At 50.1% G+C, this 19,178-nt stretch overlaps 1 protein-coding gene across 2 annotated transcripts; it reads right to left on the bottom strand.

Moving 5' to 3' along the window:
• Positions 1-716: 716 nt before the first annotated feature.
• Positions 717-13,882, bottom strand: ninl (ninein-like). Of its 2 annotated transcripts, none has more exons than XM_038308289.1 (12): positions 13,725-13,882; positions 13,165-13,375; positions 12,989-13,085; positions 12,715-12,917; positions 7,077-7,140; positions 5,246-5,316; positions 5,051-5,176; positions 2,797-2,976; positions 1,481-1,617; positions 1,271-1,411; positions 1,025-1,199; positions 717-952 (listed from the first exon to the last, which is right to left on the bottom strand). In XM_038308289.1, exons 2-12 carry the CDS (start codon positions 13,345-13,347, stop codon positions 755-757), a joined length of 1,575 nt encoding a protein of 524 aa, XP_038164217.1. In that variant the 5' UTR covers positions 13,348-13,375; positions 13,725-13,882; the 3' UTR covers positions 717-754. The 2 variants fall into 2 exon arrangements, with proteins under 2 accessions (XP_038164217.1, XP_038164218.1); XM_038308290.1 differs by having other exon boundaries at positions 5,246-5,313.
• Between the last annotated feature and the right edge of the window lie 5,296 nt (positions 13,883-19,178).

The raw sequence follows: 19,178 nt of genomic DNA, 5'->3' as shown, positions 1-19,178 counted from the left end.
TCTGTGGTTCTGTATCTGCGGGATTCTCGGCCAAGCAGAACCACAGCTGGAAGATCCAGGATCTCTTCCATGATGCCAGCAGCACCAGGAGGATGTGGGAACACATACGGCGCGACTACAGACTACATATATATAGAAACTGTAAACTCTGTTTAAACAACGTTTGTCTCAGAACCGGTTCTGCTCTCCTGTTTAAACCAGTGACTGGGTTCTGGTCCCGTTTCTGCACCTTCTTTGGATCCGCCTGCTTCCCTCTGACCCTCCAGAATAAAAGCCTCCTCTGGTCCCCCCCCCAGAACCTCCAGGTTCTGACCCAGACTGACATCATACTAACCAGAGTCCTGGTACTGCTGGCTCCAGCTCAGGCTGCTGGCGGCGCCCCCTGCTGGCTGGATGCCCTTCCTGCTCCTCAGCAGCTCCAGCTCAGAGCTCAGCTCATCGTTTCTGTCCTGCAGCTCCTGAACGCACCACACACACACACACACACACACACACACAGGTTTAACCAGCCGGACCCCAGTATCGGGTCACGCTACCGGCAACACAGAGTCCAGCAGAACCAGAGCAGAACCGGTGGCGGGTCTCACCCGGCACTGCAGCTCATAGTCTCTGAGGATCTCAGAGAAGCGTTCCTCATGGCTCTGAGCAGCGCCGGACGGGTCCAAACGGCCAAACTGTCAGAACACAGAGATGATCTGTGAGTGAAGACGGTTCTGATGGCGCTGAGAGAAGAGCGAGTCACAGCGGAGGCTCATCAAACATTCATCAGACACCGAACACCAAGCGGACGCCGACCGGGATCAGGTTCCACCCGACCCAGAAGTCCAGAACCCGGGATCACCTTGTGGTTCAGCAGCTGGTCCACTTCCTTCTGCAGTCTCTGCACAGAACCTTCAGCGTCCCTCAGCTTCATCTTGGTGGCCTCCAGCTCCTCCTCCACCCGCTGCTTCTCCTGACATCACAGCAGAAGCTGAGTCCAGAACCCATCTGAGCTCCGTTGGACCAGAACAGGAGTAGAACTCACCTGAGCGGCGCTCCCCAGCTCCTCCTGCAGCTCGGCCTCCTGCGCTCTGAGCAGCTGCAGCTCCTCCTGCAGCGCGCTGCACTCCTGCTCCCCCTGCTGCAGCAGCGCCTCGCTCTCCTGCTCCGCCTGGCAGCGCAGCGCCGTCAGCCGCTCCCTGAAGTCCTGCTCCAGGTCCCTGTGGGTCACAGCGCCCGTCACGCCTCAGCTCAGCCCCACAGCATCATGCTGCCCCCACCGCAGCCCTACCTGATCCTGCTCTCGTTGAGCGTCTCCATGCTGGCGTGGCGGTCGTCCACCTCCCGGACCAACTGCAGGTTCCTGTGGTCGGCCAGCTCCAGGTCGGCCCTCAGCTTGTCCCGCTCCCTGCAGGCCTGCTCCGCCACCTCCCTGGAAGACAGAGCGGGTCAGACGGGAAGCTGTAGGAACGGACGGATGGGCGGCGGCTCTGAAACGTACTGCAGGTGCTGGATCTCGCTCCTGTAGGAGATGAGCGCCGCCTGGTGGATGCCGTTGCCGCTGACCAGCAGCTCGTTGTCCAGAGCCAGGGTCAGGTCGGCCAGATTGAGCCGGTCCTCCAGGGAGAAGTCCAGAGTCTGCAACACGGGACAGAACCAGAACCAGTTAGACCTTCCTCTGGCTGCTGATGCTGCGGAGGTTTACGGATCAGAAACGGGCCGTTTATCCCGATCAGAACCTGCTGTCGATCCTGCTGGATGGACTGAAACTATCCGGGTTATTCCAGGTCCCATAACCCCAACGAACAGCATGCAGAGTTAGCGATTAGCCAGGCTGCTAGCCGCAGGTCCAGCTACTGATGAGCTCTAGCTGGAACAGATCTATGTTTGGTTCTGCTGTTTGCGGATCTCTGAAATCTTTAACCTTTAGATTGTTTTCTCTTCTCTCTGGACTTCGTTTGGCAGATGAGCAGAAATGAAAGCTGTGCATTACTGCCACCTACTGGTGAAGAATGATCATGACTTCATCCAATTTCATTTCTCCTTCTCTAATTCTATTCCAGGCTGTTGGTTTAAAAATGTGAATCATAATCCTGTCTATACCACAATTATTATTGTTATTCTTTATTTCCCAATACTTTGAAATCCAGTTTCTATGAATCTAATCCCATTTTTCAGCAGTTTTTAGATGAATCTACTTCCGTTTCTGGTAAAACCTTTGGTGCTAATAAATAAACTGAGTCAAAGTCCAGTTGCCTTCCAAATTAAAAATCTACTTTTTTAGAATTAGAGTCGTCAAACATTCTGACAAATAAATTAAAAACATACATTTAGTCTTAGTTCAATTAGACCATTAATTTGCATTAATTTGATATATTAGATATAATCTTTTATCTGTTTTCTGTTCACTTCATTATTCAGGGTTTTCAGAAACAGAAATAACCACTGATGATTCAGAGGAAACTCCTGCATCAATATGATAAACTTTAAAGAGTTAGACGAACCAGAAAGGCTCTAATTTAAGTCGGTGTTTTAATTCTTTTGTTAATCTTAAATATGGTCTAATTTTTCAGATTGGATCCGTTTCCCTTCATCTGTTTTGGACCCGATCTTTTTAAGGCTGCTGCTCCAGAATCACTTCCTGTTTATTTTCCATTTCATTCAAACAGCTTCCTGCTCAGGCCAGCAGCAGGGGGCGCTGCTGTGCGGCTGGAACTGGGCTCTGAGGTTCTGCTCGGCCCGGTGGTTCTGAGGCGGTTTGGCAGGAGTTCTGGAACACGCTGACCCAGAGAGGGGAAGTCCCGGTTCTGAACCCACCTGCAGAATCTCCCAGCTGTTCCGGATCCCCTCCTCCGTCCACAGGGCCGCCACCCGCTCTGGGCTGGTACTCCCCGACCCGTCGTCCAGTCGGCTCAGAACTCTCGGACCCACGGTGGCCGTCAGCAGGGAGGGGGACGCCGAGCGGGCCGGGCCCTCCTCCGGTACCAGCTGCTGGTTCTGCACAGAGGAATGTGATCCGGTTAAACCCTGGAAAGAATGCGTTTCGCTCAGGGATTAGGAGAATTCACGCTGGATTAACCCGGTTCTACCAGAACCACCTGATGGGCTCAATGATCCGAATGAAGTTCTGAGACAGATGGTCCATTCGCTAACAGAACCACAGAGGAAGACATTTCTGGACTCTCAGGGTTCTGGTAACCATGGATGTCTGCTGGTTCCTTAAGCGCTGCAGAGCCGTCTGTGGTTCTGGTGGCTGCCTGAACAATAGAACCGGGTCCAGTTGGATCACCTGGTTCTGACAGGAGGTCAGCGTGGAGGTCATCGGGTCCGTCCTGAACCAGGCAGACAGAACGTAGCTAGACATCATAGCTGGACTTCAGAACCAGCAGCCTCCACCTGCCTGCTGATACCTGTTCACCAGCTGCACCTGGGCCACCTGGGCAGGCCCCGCCCAGCTGATCAGACTGAGCAGCTCTGATTGGTCAGGTTCCTCTAATCAACGATGCTCTGATCATTTATTGGTTGATTCAATTTTATTTGATGTGGTTATTTTCTCCTCAGTTTGTGATTCTGATCCGGTTTCATATCTTCTTCCATAAAAGGAAACAGGAAGTGATGAAAGCAGAGAGAACAAACCTTTATTGTTACAATTAGCTTCAAAGAGATAAAAGGAAAAACTGATAAACAGAGAAACCCAAACCCAAACAGAACCAAGGTCCGATTAGAACCAGAACCAGGGTCAGTTTAAACCAGAACCAAGGTCCGATTAGAACCAGAACCAAGGTCAGATTAAACCAGAACCAGGATCTTTTAAACCAGAACCAAGGTCCGATTAGAACCAGAACCATGGTCTGATTAAACCAGAACTATGGTCCCATTAAACCAGAACCAAAGTCCGTTTAAACCAGAACCAATTTCCGATTAGAACCAGAACCATGGTCCCATTAAACCAGAACCAAGGTCCGATTAGAACCACAACCATGGTCCCATTAAACCAGAACCAAGGTCCGATTAAAACCAGTACCAAGGTCCCATTAAACCAGAACCATGGTCTGATTAAACCAGAACTATGGTCCCATTAAACCAGAACCAAAGTCCGTTTAAACCAGAACCAATTTCCGATTAGAACCAGAACCATGGTCCCATTAAACCAGAACCAAGGTCCGATTAGAACCACAACCATGGTCCCATTAAACCAGAACCAAGGTCCGATTAAAACCAGTACCAAGGTCCCATTAAACCAGAACCAAAGTCCGTTTAAACCAGAACCAATTTCCGATTAGAACCAGAACCAGGGTCAGTTTAAACCAGAACCAAGGTCCGATTAGAACCAGAACCAAGGTCAGATTAAACCAGAACCAGGATCTTTTAAACCAGAACCAAGGTCCGATTAGAACCAGAACCATGGTCTGATTAAACCAGAACTATGGTCCCATTAAACCAGAACCAAGGTCCGAATAGAACCAGAACCATGGTCTGATTAAACCAGAACTATGGTCCCATTAAACCAGAACCAAAGTCCGTTTAAACCAGAACCAATTTCCGATTAGAACAAGAACCATGGTCCCATTAAACCAGAACCAAGGTCCGATTAGAACCACAACCATGGTCCAATTAAACCAGAACCAAGGTCCGATTAAAACCAGTACCAAGGTCCCATTAAACCAGAACCAAAGTCCGTTTAAACCAGAACCAATTTCCGATTAGAACCAGAACCATGGTCCCATTAAACCAGAACCAAGGTCCGATTAAAACCAGTACCAAGGTCCCATTAAACCAGAACCAAGGTCCGATTAAAACTAGTACCAAGGTCCAAGTAGAAGCAGAACTAGGGTCCGATCAGAACTAGAACCAAGGTCTGATTAGAACCAGAACCAAGGCAGGGTTCTAATGTTGGTGCAGCTGTAAAAGATGGGACTCAGACAGAACCTGTACTGGTTCTGGTTCTGATGGATCAGGATCAGCTGTCCTGTTCTGACTGACAGATTAAAGGCCTGCTGCTATTGGCTCAGAGATCAGGAGGCGGTGTTTCCTCTGACCAATGAGGCGGCTGCAATAGAAGGTGTTTTACCTTAGCTGATCTCAGAGGGGTGGAGCTTAACGTGGGGGCGGAGCTCCACAGACCCTGACGGAACCTTTGGACCCCGGCCTGGCTGTCCAGGTGGCCATCCAGCCTCCTGAGCAGAACGTCCACATCCTGCAGACAGAGTGGGACCATCAGAACCGTCTGACACCAGCTCCAGAATCGGTTCTGAACCCGGTTTACCTGCAGAGTCAGTGGATCACACACGGCGGTCTGAACACCTGGACCTGCTCCTCCTTCCTCCTGCTGATCTGCTGCAGAGAAAACATCACAGAAATGGACCCATGCTGCTGACTGCCGTTGCCATGGTTACATGGCTGCAGGGCTCCGCTTCACAAAGCAGGTTTACCGAAAACTTTTCTGTTTCACATAGAGAGCTCCCTCAACCTGGTTCTGTTGCCATAGTAACATCCTCCCAGAGGTAACCTGGTCAGCAGCAGGTTTCCTTCAGTAAACTTAGTCTCCTTCCAGCCAATCACCGTTTTATTTCCTCATTTAATCAGTTATATGTTGTAGTTTTGTGAGACACAAAAAAAAAAAACACTGCATGTCAGTTTGATGAGGATCTTATTAAAGGATGATCGGCATTAATTCACAGAGAATTAAATATTTATAGGGAGAGGATTCTACAACTCAGTGACAGGAGAGGAGATTACTGGATTTTGGTTTGTTTAATATGAGCGAGATGCAGATTATTTTATTTTTATTTAGCTATATTTACAGAACATGAAGAACTACTGAGATTATTTTCAGATTACACATAAATAGATTCTTTAATTCCACATGGGGGGGATTTACTGGATGTTACCAACCTACTGAGCCTACTGGCCCAATCTGAAGCCATTCTATGGGACTGATAGCCGCTAATAACGACCATTTATTGGGACGATAACATCGGAAACGCTGCAGCAAACAGCCACTGATTTACTGAGTAAAAGAGACTGAATCAACATGAGGAGGAACCCATGAGATGATGAACAGGTTCTATTTATTAGAATAACGTCTTTATTCTTCATCTTCACCTGCTGACAGATGATTTCACCTAAATAGATCCACTGATCTACGACCATTCAAGAAATAAACCCATAATATTTTCACCTTAATAAAGCTATGGCAAGCCGTTTTGATACGTACTAGTTTTACTAAATATGTATTCCTGATATCTGAAAAAAACTGTTTTTCTTTCAAACAAAATGACATTCTCCACATGTAGAATAAACTTTCTGGATGTATAGAAAATAGCTTCAGATCTCCATATTCCTAATATTACTGGTCAGCATTTTTATTATTTTAACTATTAATAAATGTTTTTCAGATATCATAAACATATTTTCAGTCAAGTTAATGAATGGTCTGAATGGTCAATTAAAATGTGGAAACATTTCTAGATATATAAAACCTAATTCTAACAAGTATAATTTATTTTTTTCCTTTCTGAAATTCAGTTTTGGTACAAAAATGTAATTTAGAAAATCTAATGTTACAGTTCAGTCTAGGAGTGTGATTTTGATCAGGAAGAATCTTATTTTAGTGATCTATAAAAGGAACAACAGAGAGGAGAGTGCTTTAAATAAATGTAAAACGGCCTGCCATAGCCCACTTCTTATAAACCTACACATTAACTTGAGCAACAGTCTTTCCCATCTTCTCCTCCTCAGCAGCTGTAGCGCCGTTTCTGTCTTTTAAACACATTCTCCTTTTTTATTTTATTCTTTTTTGCATTTCTGCATTAAATCTCTAGTTCCGGTGGGGTGAAATAGACACTTCCTGTTGCATGTTGCCATGGTGACAGGTTGAATCGGTGCTCCAGTGATCATGGCTTTACATACTTACTCTGAGTTGATTGAACTAATTGATAGCAGCCGCTGTGAAACTGAACAACATTCCTGACTTTAGGCTGGATTAATTTAGAGTTGAGGATTAGAGTCTAAATTTGTTAAACCGGTTTGGTGAAACGGACCCCAGGTCCCAGGAACCTTCCTGACTGGATCAGGATCAGAACGTTTGCCTGTACCTTTATTCTGAAAGGGTTTCTGGTCGATCCTGGAACTTCCTGCCTCTTCATCAGACTTCAGGCTCTGCAGAGAAAACATGGAGCTTAGAGACTGAATCGGGGGGGGCTGGGGGGGTCCTGAGCCGCTTTAGTTCTGCTGGGATGGACACTTACTAACCCCACCCCAAACCCGCTGCTGTGGGAACCTACCTGAGAGGAGGACGAGGAAGAGAAGCTGACAGTCACTAAACAAAAACGTCTTCCTCTTCCAGCAGCCACATTCCTCACAATCCCACTTCCTGAGAAAACCTCAGAACCGCCCTCCTCCCCTCAGGTATTTAGCTGAACCCTCGCCCAGTCCCTCCACCCAAGTCTCTCTATCCCAGTCTCTACCTCCCAGTCTCTCCATCGCAGTCTCCCCTAGTCTCTCCCAGTCTCCCCTGGTCTCTCTCACCCAGTCCCTCCCAGTCTCTGTGATCCTCCCTGTGGTTCTGTTACTGATGGACCTGCTGGTGGTTCTGACTCACCTCCAGTCTCTCCCACCTAGTCTCTCCCCGTCTTTCTCTCCCAGTTTCTCTCTCCCACCCAGTCTCTCCACCCCAGTCTCCCCTAGTCTCTCCCAGTCTCTCTATCCCAGTCTCTCTATCCCAGTCTCCCCTAGTCTCTCCCAGTCTCCCCTAGTCTCTCCCAGTCTCTCTATCCCAGTCTCCCCTAGTCTCTCCCAGTCTCTGTGTTCCTCCCAGTCTCTCCCAGTCTCCCCTAGTCTCTCCCAGTCTCCCCTAGTCTCTCCCAGTCTCTCTATCCCAGTCTCCCCTAGTCTCTCCCAGTCTCTGTGTTCCTCCCAGTCTCTCCCAGTCTCCCCTAGTCTCTCCCAGTCTCTCTATCCCAGTCTCCCCTAGTCTCTCCCAGTCTCTGTGTTCCTCCCAGTCTCTCCCAGTCTCCCCTAGTCTCTCCCAGTCTCTCTATCCCAGTCTCCCCTAGTCTCTCCCAGTCTCTCTATCCCAGTCTCCCCTAGTCTCTCCCAGTCTCTGTGTTCCTCCCAGTCTCTCCCAGTCTCCCCTAGTCTCTCCCAGTCTCTGTGTTCCTCCCAGTCTCTCCCAGTCTCCCCTAGTCTCTCCCAGTCTCTCTATCCCAGTCTCCCCTAGTCTCTCTATCCCAGTCTCCCCTAGTCTCTCCCAGTCTCTGTGTTCCTCCCAGTCTCTCCAAGTCTCTCTATCCCAGTCTCCCCTAGTCTCTCCCAGTCTCTGTGTTCCTCCCAGTCTCTCCCAGTCTCTCTATCCCAGTCTCCCCTAGTCTCTCTATCCCAGTCTCCCCTAGTCTCTCTATTCCTCCCAGTCTCTGTGCTCCTCCCAGTCTCTCTATCCCAGTCTCCCCTAGTCTCTCTATCCCAGTCTCCCCTAGTCTCTCCCAGTCTCTGTGATCCTCCCTGTGGTTCTGTTACTGATGGACCTGCTGGTGGTTCTGACTCACCTCCAGTCTCTCCCACCTAGTCTCTCCACGTCTTTCTCTCCCAGTTTCTCTCTCCCACCCAGTCTCCCCTAGTCTCTCCCAGTCTCTCTATCCCAGTCTCTCTATCCCAGTCTCCCCTAGTCTCTCCCAGTCTCCCCTAGTCTCTCCCAGTCTCTCTATCCCAGTCTCCCCTAGTCTCTCCCAGTCTCTGTGTTCCTCCCAGTCTCTCCCAGTCTCCCCTAGTCTCTCCCAGTCTCCCCTAGTCTCTCCCAGTCTCTCTATCCCAGTCTCCCCTAGTCTCTCCCAGTCTCTGTGTTCCTCCCAGTCTCTCCCAGTCTCCCCTAGTCTCTCCCAGTCTCTCTATCCCAGTCTCCCCTACTCTCTCCCAGTCTCTGTGTTCCTCCCAGTCTCTCCCAGTATCCCCTAGTCTCTCCCAGTCTCTCTATCCCAGTCTCCCCTAGTCTCTCCCAGTCTCTCTATCCCAGTCTCCCCTAGTCTCTCCCAGTCTCTGTGTTCCTCCCAGTCTCTCCCAGTCTCCCCTAGTCTCTCCCAGTCTCTCTATCCCAGTCTCCCCTAGTCTCTCTATCCCAGTCTCCCCTAGTCTCTTCCAGTCTCTGTGTTCCTCCCAGTCTCTCCCAGTCTCTCTATCCCAGTCTCCCCTAGTCTCTCCCAGTCTCTGTGTTCCTCCCAGTCTCTCCCAGTCTCTCTATCCCAGTCTCCCCTAGTCTCTCTATTCCTCCCAGTCTCTGTGCTCCTCCCAGTCTCTCCCAGTCTCTCTATCCCAGTCTCCCCTAGTCTCTCTATCCCAGTCTCCCCTAGTCTCTCCCAGTCTCTCTATCCCAGTCTCCCCTAGTCTCTCCCAGTCTCTCTATCCCAGTCTCCCCTAGTCTCTCCCAGTCTCTGTGATCCTCCCTGTGGTTCTGTTACTGATGGACCTGCTGGTGGTTCTGACTCACCTCCAGTCTCTCCCACCTAGTCTCTCCACGTCTTTCTCTCCCAGTTTCTCTCTCCCACCCAGTCTCCCCTAGTCTCTCCCAGTCTCTCTATCCCAGTCTCCCCTAGTCTCCCCTAGTCTCTCCCAGTCTCTCTATCCCAGTCTCCCCTAGTCTCTCCCAGTCTCTGTGTTCCTCCCAGTCTCTCCCAGTCTCCCCTAGTCTCTCCCAGTCTCCCCTAGTCTCTCCCAGTCTCTCTATCCCAGTCTCCCCTAGTCTCTCCCAGTCTCTGTGTTCCTCCCAGTCTCTCCCAGTCTCCCCTAGTCTCTCCCAGTCTCTCTATCCCAGTCTCCCCTACTCTCTCCCAGTCTCTGTGTTCCTCCCAGTCTCTCCCAGTATCCCCTAGTCTCTCCCAGTCTCTCTATCCCAGTCTCCCCTAGTCTCTCCCAGTCTCTGTGTTCCTCCCAGTCTCTCCCAGTCTCCCCTAGTCTCTCCCAGTCTCTCTATCCCAGTCTCCCCTAGTCTCTCTATCCCAGTCTCCCCTAGTCTCTCCCAGTCTCTGTGTTCCTCCCAGTCTCTCCCAGTCTCTCTATCCCAGTCTCCCCTAGTCTCTCCCAGTCTCTGTGTTCCTCCCAGTCTCTCCCAGTCTCTCTATCCCAGTCTCCCCTAGTCTCTCTATTCCTCCCAGTCTCTGTGCTCCTCCCAGTCTCTCCCAGTCTCTCTATCCCAGTCTCCCCTAGTCTCTCTATCCCAGTCTCCCCTAGTCTCTCCCAGTCTCTGTGTTCCTCCCAGTCTCTCCCAGTCTCCCCTAGTCTCTCCCAGTCTCTCTATCCCAGTCTCCCCTAGTCTCTCCCAGTCTCTCTATCCCAGTCTCCCCTAGTCTCTCCCAGTCTCTGTGATCCTCCCTGTGGTTCTGTTACTGATGGACCTGCTGTTGGTTCTGACTCACCTCCAGTCTCTCCCACCTAGTCTCTCCACGTCTTTCTCTCCCAGTTTCTCTCTCCCACCCAGTCTCCCCTAGTCTCTCCCAGTCTCTCTATCCCAGTCTCTCTATCCCAGTCTCCCCTAGTCTCTCCCAGTCTCCCCTAGTCTCTCCCAGTCTCTCTATCCCAGTCTCCCCTAGTCTCTCCCAGTCTCTGTGTTCCTCCCAGTCTCTCCCAGTCTCCCCTAGTCTCTCCCAGTCTCCCCTAGTCTCTCCCAGTCTCTCTATCCCAGTCTCCCCTAGTCTCTCCCAGTCTCTGTGTTCCTCCCAGTCTCTCCCAGTCTCCCCTAGTCTCTCCCAGTCTCTCTATCCCAGTCTCCCCTACTCTCTCCCAGTCTCTGTGTTCCTCCCAGTCTCTCCCAGTATCCCCTAGTCTCTCCCAGTCTCTCTATCCCAGTCTCCCCTAGTCTCTCCCAGTCTCTCTATCCCAGCCTCCCCTAGTCTCTCCCAGTCTCTGTGTTCCTCCCAGTCTCTCCCAGTCTCCCCTAGTCTCTCCCAGTCTCTCTATCCCAGTCTCCCCTAGTCTCTCTATCCCAGTCTCCCCTAGTCTCTCCCAGTCTCTGTGTTCCTCCCAGTCTCTCCCAGTCTCTCTATCCCAGTCTCCCCTAGTCTCTCCCAGTCTCTGTGTTCCTCCCAGTCTCTCCCAGTCTCTCTATCCCAGTCTCCCCTAGTCTCTCTATTCCTCCCAGTCTCTGTGCTCCTCCCAGTCTCTCCCAGTCTCTCTATCCCAGTCTCCCCTAGTCTCTCTATCCCAGTCTCCCCTAGTCTCTCCCAGTCTCTGTGTTCCTCCCAGTCTCTCCCAGTCTCCCCTAGTCTCTCCCAGTCTCTCTATCCCAGTCTCCCCTAGTCTCTCCCAGTCTCTCTATCCCAGTCTCCCCTAGTCTCTACCAGTCTCTGTGTTCCTCCCAGTCTCTCCCAGTCTCTCTATCCCAGTCTCCCCTAGTCTCTCCCAGTCTCTGTGTTCCTCCCAGTCTCTCCCAGTCTCCCCTAGTCTCTCCCAGTCTCTCTATCCCAGTCTCCCCTAGTCTCTCCCAGTCTCTCTATCCCAGTCTCCCCTAGTCTCTCCAAGTCTCTGTGTTCCTCCCAGTCTCTCCCAGTCTCTCTATCCCAGTCTCCCCTAGTCTCTCTATTCCTCCCAGTCTCTGTGCTCCTCCCAGTCTCTCCCAGTCTCTCTATCCCAGTCTCCCCTAGTCTCTCCCAGTCTCTCTATCCCAGTCTCCCCTAGTCTCTCCCAGTCTCTCTATCCCAGTCTCCCCTAGTCTCTCCCAGTCTCTCTATCCCAGTCTCCCCTAGTCTCTCCCAGTCTCTGTGTTCCTCCCAGTCTCTCCCAGTCTCTCTATCCCAGTCTCCCCTAGTCTCTCCCAGTCTCTGTGTTCCTCCCAGTCTCTCCCAGTCTCCCCTAGTCTCTCCCAGTCTCTCTATCCCAGTCTCCCCTAGTCTCTCCCAGTCTCTGTGTTCCTCCCAGTCTCTCCCAGTCTCCCCTAGTCTCTCCCAGTCTCTCTATCCCAGTCTCCCCTAGTCTTTCCCAGTCTCTGTGTTCCTCCCAGTCTCTCCCAGTCTCCCCTAGTCTCTCCCAGTCTCTCTATCCCAGTCTCCCCTAGTCTCTCCCAGTCTCTCTATCCCAGTCTCCCCTAGTCTCTCCCAGTCTCTGTGTTCCTCCCAGTCTCTCCCAGTCTCCCCTAGTCTCTCCCAGTCTCTCTATCCCAGTCTCCCCTAGTCTCTCTATCCCAGTCTCCCCTAGTCTCTCTATCCCAGTCTCCCCTAGTCTCTCTATTCCTCCCAGTCTCTGTGCTCCTCCCAGTCTCTCCCAGTCTCTCTATCCCAGTCTCCCCTAGTCTCTCTATCCCAGTCTCCCCTAGTCTCTCTATTCCTCCCAGTCTCTGTGCTCCTCCCAGTCTCTCCCAGTCTCTCTATCCCAGTCTCCCCTAGTCTCTCTATCCCAGTCTCCCCTAGTCTCTCCCAGTCTCTGTGTTCCTCCCAGTCTCTCCCAGTCTCCCCTAGTCTCTCCCAGTCTCTCTATCCCAGTCTCCCCTAGTCTCTCCCAGTCTCTGTGTTCCTCCCAGTCTCTCCCAGTCTCCCCTAGTCTCTCCCAGTCTCTCTATCCCAGTCTCCCCTAGTCTCTCCCAGTCTCTCTATCCCAGTCTCCCCTAGTCTCTCCCAGTCTCTGTGTTCCTCCCAGTCTCTCCCAGTCTCTCTATCCCAGTCTCCCCTAGTCTCTCTATTCCTCCCAGTCTCTGTGCTCCTCCCAGTGGTTCTGGTTCTGTTACTGGTGGACCTGCTGGTGGTTCTGACTCACCTCCAGGCTCTCCAGAGAAGTGGACCTCCTGAGCTTGGCTCTGCGGACGGCGGGTGGAGAAGAGTCTGCGGCGTTGCTTCCGGATGGGGTGGACTCCCCGGAGTTGGCGGTGAGACCAGAACCGGGCCGGGGTTCTGGGTGCGAGCGCCGGCCGTAGCGTTTGGTTCCTTTGACCAGCTTAGGCTGCACCTCCTGGGGGAGCGCTGGAGGACATAGAACAATAGGAACCAGGCCCAACAGAACCAGAACCTGAGCGGGCCCTGCGGCGCCTCACCTGGCTCCAGGTAGCTGCTGTCCTCCTCAGAGGTGCTGATGTCCAGGGAGCGGGAAAGAACGTCCACAAAGCCGTCCTTAAACTCCTCAAAGTTCACCTGTTGGACAGAGACACACGGACCAATCAGAACCGGGCCGGTTCTGGTCACATGGAGGCGGTCCCTCGGTGGCGGTTACCCTGCCGTAGGGATGCTCTCCCAGCAGTGCGTCCAGCAGCAGCTCCAGGTGTGCGTCCAGCTGCAGCCTCCTGAACAGCTCCGTCAGCTCGTCCCGGTCCAGGAAGCCCGTCGCCGTGGTGTCGCAGCGGTCGAACTCGGCTCTCAGCTGGGCCACATAGCGACTGTGCTCCGCCTCGTCCATCGGGACGCATCCCGCCCTGACCTCACACCTGATGGAGACGGAGCAGGTCCATCAGAACCGTCAGCACCCAGGAGCTGACCCAGACTGGTTCTACAACCCTAGCTAGCACGTTAGCATCCGTAAAACCAGGACGAAGCCATTACTCAGATTATTTCAGGAGACGTCTCAATAGATCTGATATTTAAACAGCTTTAGAACAAATCTCAGTAAAATCAGGTTAGATTTTATCAGAAGAATCAAAGACTTCATCCTGTTTTATCCTGGAGGTCATAGTTTTAGTCCCAAAATGCTTTTAATTCAGATTTAATCCCATTTCAATCAGCAGGAATCTAACCTGGACTAAAAAGACAAACTGTGCAGCCATCAGCGAGATTTACCTCTGACAGGTGGAAATGAAGAAAGCTGAACCAAAACGGCCGCTCCGATTGATCGAACCTGCTTTACGTCAACCAGGCAACAGATGGGCCAGATTTTCACCTCCTGATGACGGCTCGTTTTAATCGGCTGCAGCTGCAAAGATGAAAGGAATCAAGTTAAAGTGATAAAGAGTTTATGAAGCTGCTGGTTGGTTCTGTTACTGAGCTGAGAACCAGGTCAGCTGGTTTAGGAAATAAATCCTTCTCTACAAAACCAGGTCTGGGTCAGTCCTCCAGGTCCCGGTCTGGGTCAGTCCTCCAGGTCTGATCTGGGTTAGTCCTCCAGGTCCGGGTCTGGGTCAGTCCTCCAGGTCTGGTCTGGGTTAGTCCTCCAGGTCCCGCTCTGGGTTAGTCCTCCAGGTCCCGGTCTGGGTTAGTCTTCCAGGTCCCGGTCTGGGTCAGTCCTCCAGGTCCCGCTCTGGGTTAGTCCTCCAGGTCCCGGTCAGTCTTCCAGGTCCGGGTCTGGGTCAGTCCTCCAGGTCCCGGTCTGGGTTAGTCCTCCAGGTCCCGGTCTGGGTTAGTCCTCCAGGTCCCGGTCAGTCTTCCAGCTCCGGGTCTGGGTCAGTTCTCCAGGTCTGGTCTGGGTTAGTCTTCCAGGTCCCGGTCTGGGTCAGTCCTCTAGGTCCGGGTCTGGGTTAGTCCTCCAGGTCTGGTCTGGGTTAGTCTTCCAGGTCTGGTCTGGGTTTAGTCTTCCAGGTCCTGGTCTGGGTCAGTCCTCTAGGTTTGGTCTGGGTCAGTCCTCTAGGGTCCGGGTCTGGGTTAGTCCTCCAGGTCTGGTCTGGGTTAGTCCTCCAGGTCCCGGTCAGTCTTCCAGGTCCGGGTCTGGGTCAGTCCTCCAGGTCCCGGTCTGGGTTAGTCTTCCAGGTCCCGGTCTGGGTCAGTCCTCCAGGTCTGGTCTGGGTTAGTCTTCCAGGTCCCGGTCTGGGTCAGTCCTCCAGGTCTGGTCTGGGTTAGTCCTCCAGGTCCCGGTCTGGGTTAGTCTTCCAGGTCTGGTCTGGGTTAGTCCTCCAGGTCCCGGTCTGGGTTAGTCTTCCAGGTCTGGTCTGGGTTAGTCCTCCAGGTCCCGGTCTGGGTTAGTCCTCCATGTCTGGTCTGGGTTAGTCTTCCAGGTCCCGGTCTGGGTCAGTCCTCCAGGTCTGGTCTGGGTCAGTCCTCCAGGTCTGGTCTGGGTCAGTCCTCCAGGTCCGGGTCTGGGTCAGTCTTCCAGGTCTGATCTGGGTTAGTCCTCCAGGTCCGGGTCTGGGTCAGTCCTCCAGGTCTGATCTGGGTTAGTCCTCCAGGTCCGGGTCAGTCCTCCAGGTCTGATCTGGGTCAGTCCTCCAGGTCTGATCTGGGTTAGTCCTCCAGGTCTGGTCTGGGTTAGTCTTCCAGGTCTGGTCTGGGTTAGTCTTCCAGGTCTGGTCTGGGTTAGTCTTCCAGGTCTGGTCTGGGTCAGTCCTCCAGGTCTGGTCTGGGTTAGTCTTCCAGGTCTGGTCTGGGTTAGTCCTCCAGGTCTGGTCTGGGTTAGTCTTCCAGGTCTGGTCTGGGTTAGTCTTCCAGGTCTGGTCTGGGTTAGTCTTCCAGGTCTGGTCTGGGTTAGTCTTCCAGGTCTGGTCTGGGTTAGTCCTCCAGGTCTGGTCTGGGTTAGTCTTCCAGGTCTGGTCTGGGTTAGTCCTCCAGGTCTGATCTGGGTTAGTCCTCCAGGTCTGGTCTGGGTTAGTCTTCCAGGTCTGGTCTGGGTTAGTCCTCCAGGTCTGGTCTGGGTTAGTCCTCCAGGTCCCGGTTTTGGCCTGCCTGATCCCCTCCAATCAGGTCCCATCAGGACCACAGACAGCGGTAGGACAGTAAAACCAGCAGCTGGTACCATCAGATCCGCTGCCTGAAGGTCTCACTGGGTCACGGTTCCACTGGGTTCTGGTCTCCAGCTGGTGGACCAGAACTGACCAGAGAAGATCCAGATGAACCTGTTTGGTTTATTTACACAGAACCAGTTCCTAACGAGGACGGGACCCAATCAGATCCTGTCTGACACCAGAGTCACACCCAGAACCATTTACACTGAGTCCAGTTCAGTCTGCATTACAACTGGGTCAGGTTCGGTTCTGGTAAAACCGTTCCTGGTACCGAGATGATCCGGTTCTGGTCCTCAGGATCGGTTCTGTCTGCAGACCAACAAATAAACTCATTTTATTTATGATCAGATTTAAAGCAAGCAAGGATCAAAGAGCACCGACCAGAACCGAACTACCGGTTCTAGACTCCGAACAGAACCGAACCAGCTTCGGTGTTTAAGCGCCTCGGACGCTCGGCTGTTTCCGGACAGCCTTCGGCTCCGCTCGGAGACCCTCGCGGGCCGGAGAAGCTTCACCATGGGAACGGAGGCGCGAGCCGCAGAACAAAAGGCTCGCGGCGAGAAAACAGTGCAGAAAGTTTCTGAGAATAAACTTTGCGCCTTTTTTTCTTCCCGTTGCGGTCCGTTAACTGCGGGTTAGCGGTCCGACATGAAACCAACTCACCGACACAAAGTTTTGATCCAGTTCGGACCGGTTCCTTCATGACGCGGCGGAGAACCAAGCCGTAGGAAGCTCTGGACCCACAGAACCGAGACCCGAACTGACCGGAGCGAAGAAACACGCACTCTATATACACAAAGCGACTTCCGGTCTGATTTCAAAATAAAACACACAGCGACGCTGCGAATAAAGTATTAGGAGTAGAGAGTAATTTTTATATTTTATTCTTTCAATTCGTTTCAATATCGTCGGCAGCAATAATTATCCTTTTGTATATAGAGTAGGAGTAGAAAATTACTTTATTTTTCCAGTTTTGGACAATAATTATAAAAGAGTCACATAGATATAAACATTTAAAAGCCATAAAAATTACAGAATAAAGTGAAAAAAAAACGTACATTAAGAGCGACAAGAAGTTTGAATATAAATACTTTGCAGTAACTAAAAAAAGGATAAATAACCAAAAAAAAAAAAAAAAAAACATCTGTGGACATTTTTTCCAGTAAGTGGTTATAGACTTACCAGCAACAGTTAAGATGTGCAAAATGACAGCGGCATGTTATTTAGGATCAACAAAAAAGGAAAACAGTATTGAACTATTCATCCTAGTTAAATAAACGGAGATCGATGGATTTCAGTTAGTCAGCACTTTATTTTCATATCTTAGCAAACAGAGAACAGTTGATCATCATATCATCATACAGGCCTTGAAATTTAATGTTGTGCAGCTTTCAGAACATTTCAATTCCATAAAGTGCAGCAGTGATCAAATGTAAAGATTGTGGGAGAAAAAAACAAACATTGATATGGTCAGTTTGATGCAGAGACTGTGACATGATTTAGAGGCCTGTGGATAAAGATTATTCAGCGACGCGATGCTGGCAAACTTTTATTTTGTTAAAAGAAACAAACATTTCCGGTGTGGTGCCGCAGTGACATCACAGACTTGATGAATCTCTTAGTATAAACTGAGAAACTATGCAAAGAATTTTGCCACTAGGGGGCGCTTAAACAGCTCGAATGAACCGAGAATAATGTGGAAATGTGTATTATAAAAATGAACTTAAATTATGATTTAAAGATGGAACCAAGGATCCATAAAAACAGAACCATGTGACTGGTTCTACTGGAGAAGATCCGGGAATTCCTTCTTTTCTTGACTGATGAGAACTCTGATTGGTTGATTGATTTATTGATCGATTTATTGATTGATTGGTTGGTTTATTAATTGATTTATATTGATTGATTTATTGGTTTATTGATGGATTGATTGATTGATTTGTTTGAAAGTTGGTGGGGGCGCTCTGTTCTATTCTATTCAGTTTATTTCTATAGCTCCAATTCACATCATGTCATCTCAGGTCACTTTCCAGTTCACCAGATCATCCAGTCAGATTGATTCAAAGTTTTCTATCTGAGGAAAACCAGCTGATTGCATCGACTCATTGACTCTTCAGCAATCCCTCACACTAAGCATGCTTGTAGCGACAGTGGAGAGGAAAAACTCACTTTGAACAGGAGGAAACCTCCAGCAGAACCAGGCTCAGTGTGAGCGGCCATCTGCTGAGGCCCACTGGGGTTCAAGGAGACAGAAGCAGACATAGAAAAAGAAGCATAGATACAAAAGGCAACTGTAAAAGGTGATCCTGTCCATCTAAAGGTGGGATGATGGACCTACAGTTACTTGACACAAACGCTTTCAATAGGGTTTTTATTTTCCAAAAATGAGCTCAAACATCTATTTATTTAATTCTTTTCTATTGTTGAGAACAAAAGAGAACCAAAATGCACTAATATTTATATTTATAGGTAGTTAGACATTAATACATACGGTAAAAAAAAAGGATTAATAACAGCCGATTACAATGTCAACAGCAATATATCATGCCTCCCTAGAATTAAAAAATGTGAATTGATTGATGGATGTTTTCCCTTTGTTGTGATTTTATGTTCTTTTCAATTCCCAGATAGCTGGGAGTTTATATTTCTGATACTTTAAGATGTTTATTGCCCTCCCCGGTAGGAACGGTAAATATCGTATTGAGTTTATTAACAAAAATCATTCAGCTCCAAGTCAAACATATTTCAGTTTAAAACTCTTAACTAAAACTAGTTAAACTCAAAAGAAGAATGAATACTGAACTTTTCAAAACTTTTTTTTTATTGTAAAGTGAACAAAGACTAAACTCCTCAGAATCCAGAGTGCAGAATCATGAAGTGCAGTACAGTCATCCAGCCCAGTGCTTATAAAGGCATGGAGTTTCTAAATGCTGACGTGGCAGGATAGGGTTAACCTTTGCTAGCTGCTCTAACCAACTCTGCCTTTTTCTTCACTGAGTTTTCATACATTTAGGGACATCCAGGCTTTCAAGTCTTCCAAGCATAAAAGCTGAGACTGAAGATAAATCTGTGAGTCATCTGCATAGCAGTGAAAATAAATCCCATTTTTCCTAAGAATAGAGCCAATAAAGACCCAAAGCAGGAGCTTCTCTCCACATGCTGGTGAAGATTCTCCGTCATCCAGGTCATAGGCATTAAAAAACAATCCCCTGGACTTTACCTCCCCATAGCTCTGGCTAACCCAGCTCCAGTCCAGCCTGAAATCAGCCAATTCTCAGCATCAACTTTCTCTCTATGCAGACGACATTCTGATCCATGTAATAGAAGCAGCTGACTGTTCCTCCCTCAGTGTTTCCATGAAAATAGCGAAGCATCAGGATAAAATTCTCATGATTTTATGCAAAGATCTGAGCCACACGCAGAAAACCAAACAGAGAGACCAGGGGAAGGTTTAACAGGTTTATTGAGAACTGTTAGAGATGGGTCCAGTGCTGCTCTGAACACTGGCAAACCAGGACTGAAAAGTGAAGGGGAAGTTCCTATGGTTAGTTCAGGCTCAGTGGGAAATATGAGGGAATAAAGG

This window comes from Cyprinodon tularosa, unplaced genomic scaffold, assembly GCF_016077235.1.
Source record: "Cyprinodon tularosa strain WSP-4 unplaced genomic scaffold, ASM1607723v1 ctg634, whole genome shotgun sequence".
NCBI classification, from domain to species: Eukaryota; Metazoa; Chordata; class Actinopteri; order Cyprinodontiformes; family Cyprinodontidae; genus Cyprinodon; species Cyprinodon tularosa.
Note: the sequence above shows the minus strand (reverse complement) of the source record. Positions and strands in the feature narration are given on the sequence as shown.

Excerpts from the sequence above, each read along its gene's own strand:
- ninl (XM_038308289.1), bottom strand. The coding sequence starts at position 13,347 with ATGGACGAGGCGGAGCACAGTCGCTATGTGGCCCAGCTGAGAGCCGAG. Across the intron at positions 5,317-7,076 it reads GAAACCCTTTCAGAATAAAG|CAGATCAGCAGGAGGAAGGA; the intron begins GTACAGGCAAAC and ends TTTTCTCTGCAG. Across the intron at positions 953-1,024 it reads AGCTGGGGAGCGCCGCTCAG|GAGAAGCAGCGGGTGGAGGA; the intron begins GTGAGTTCTACT and ends CTGTGATGTCAG.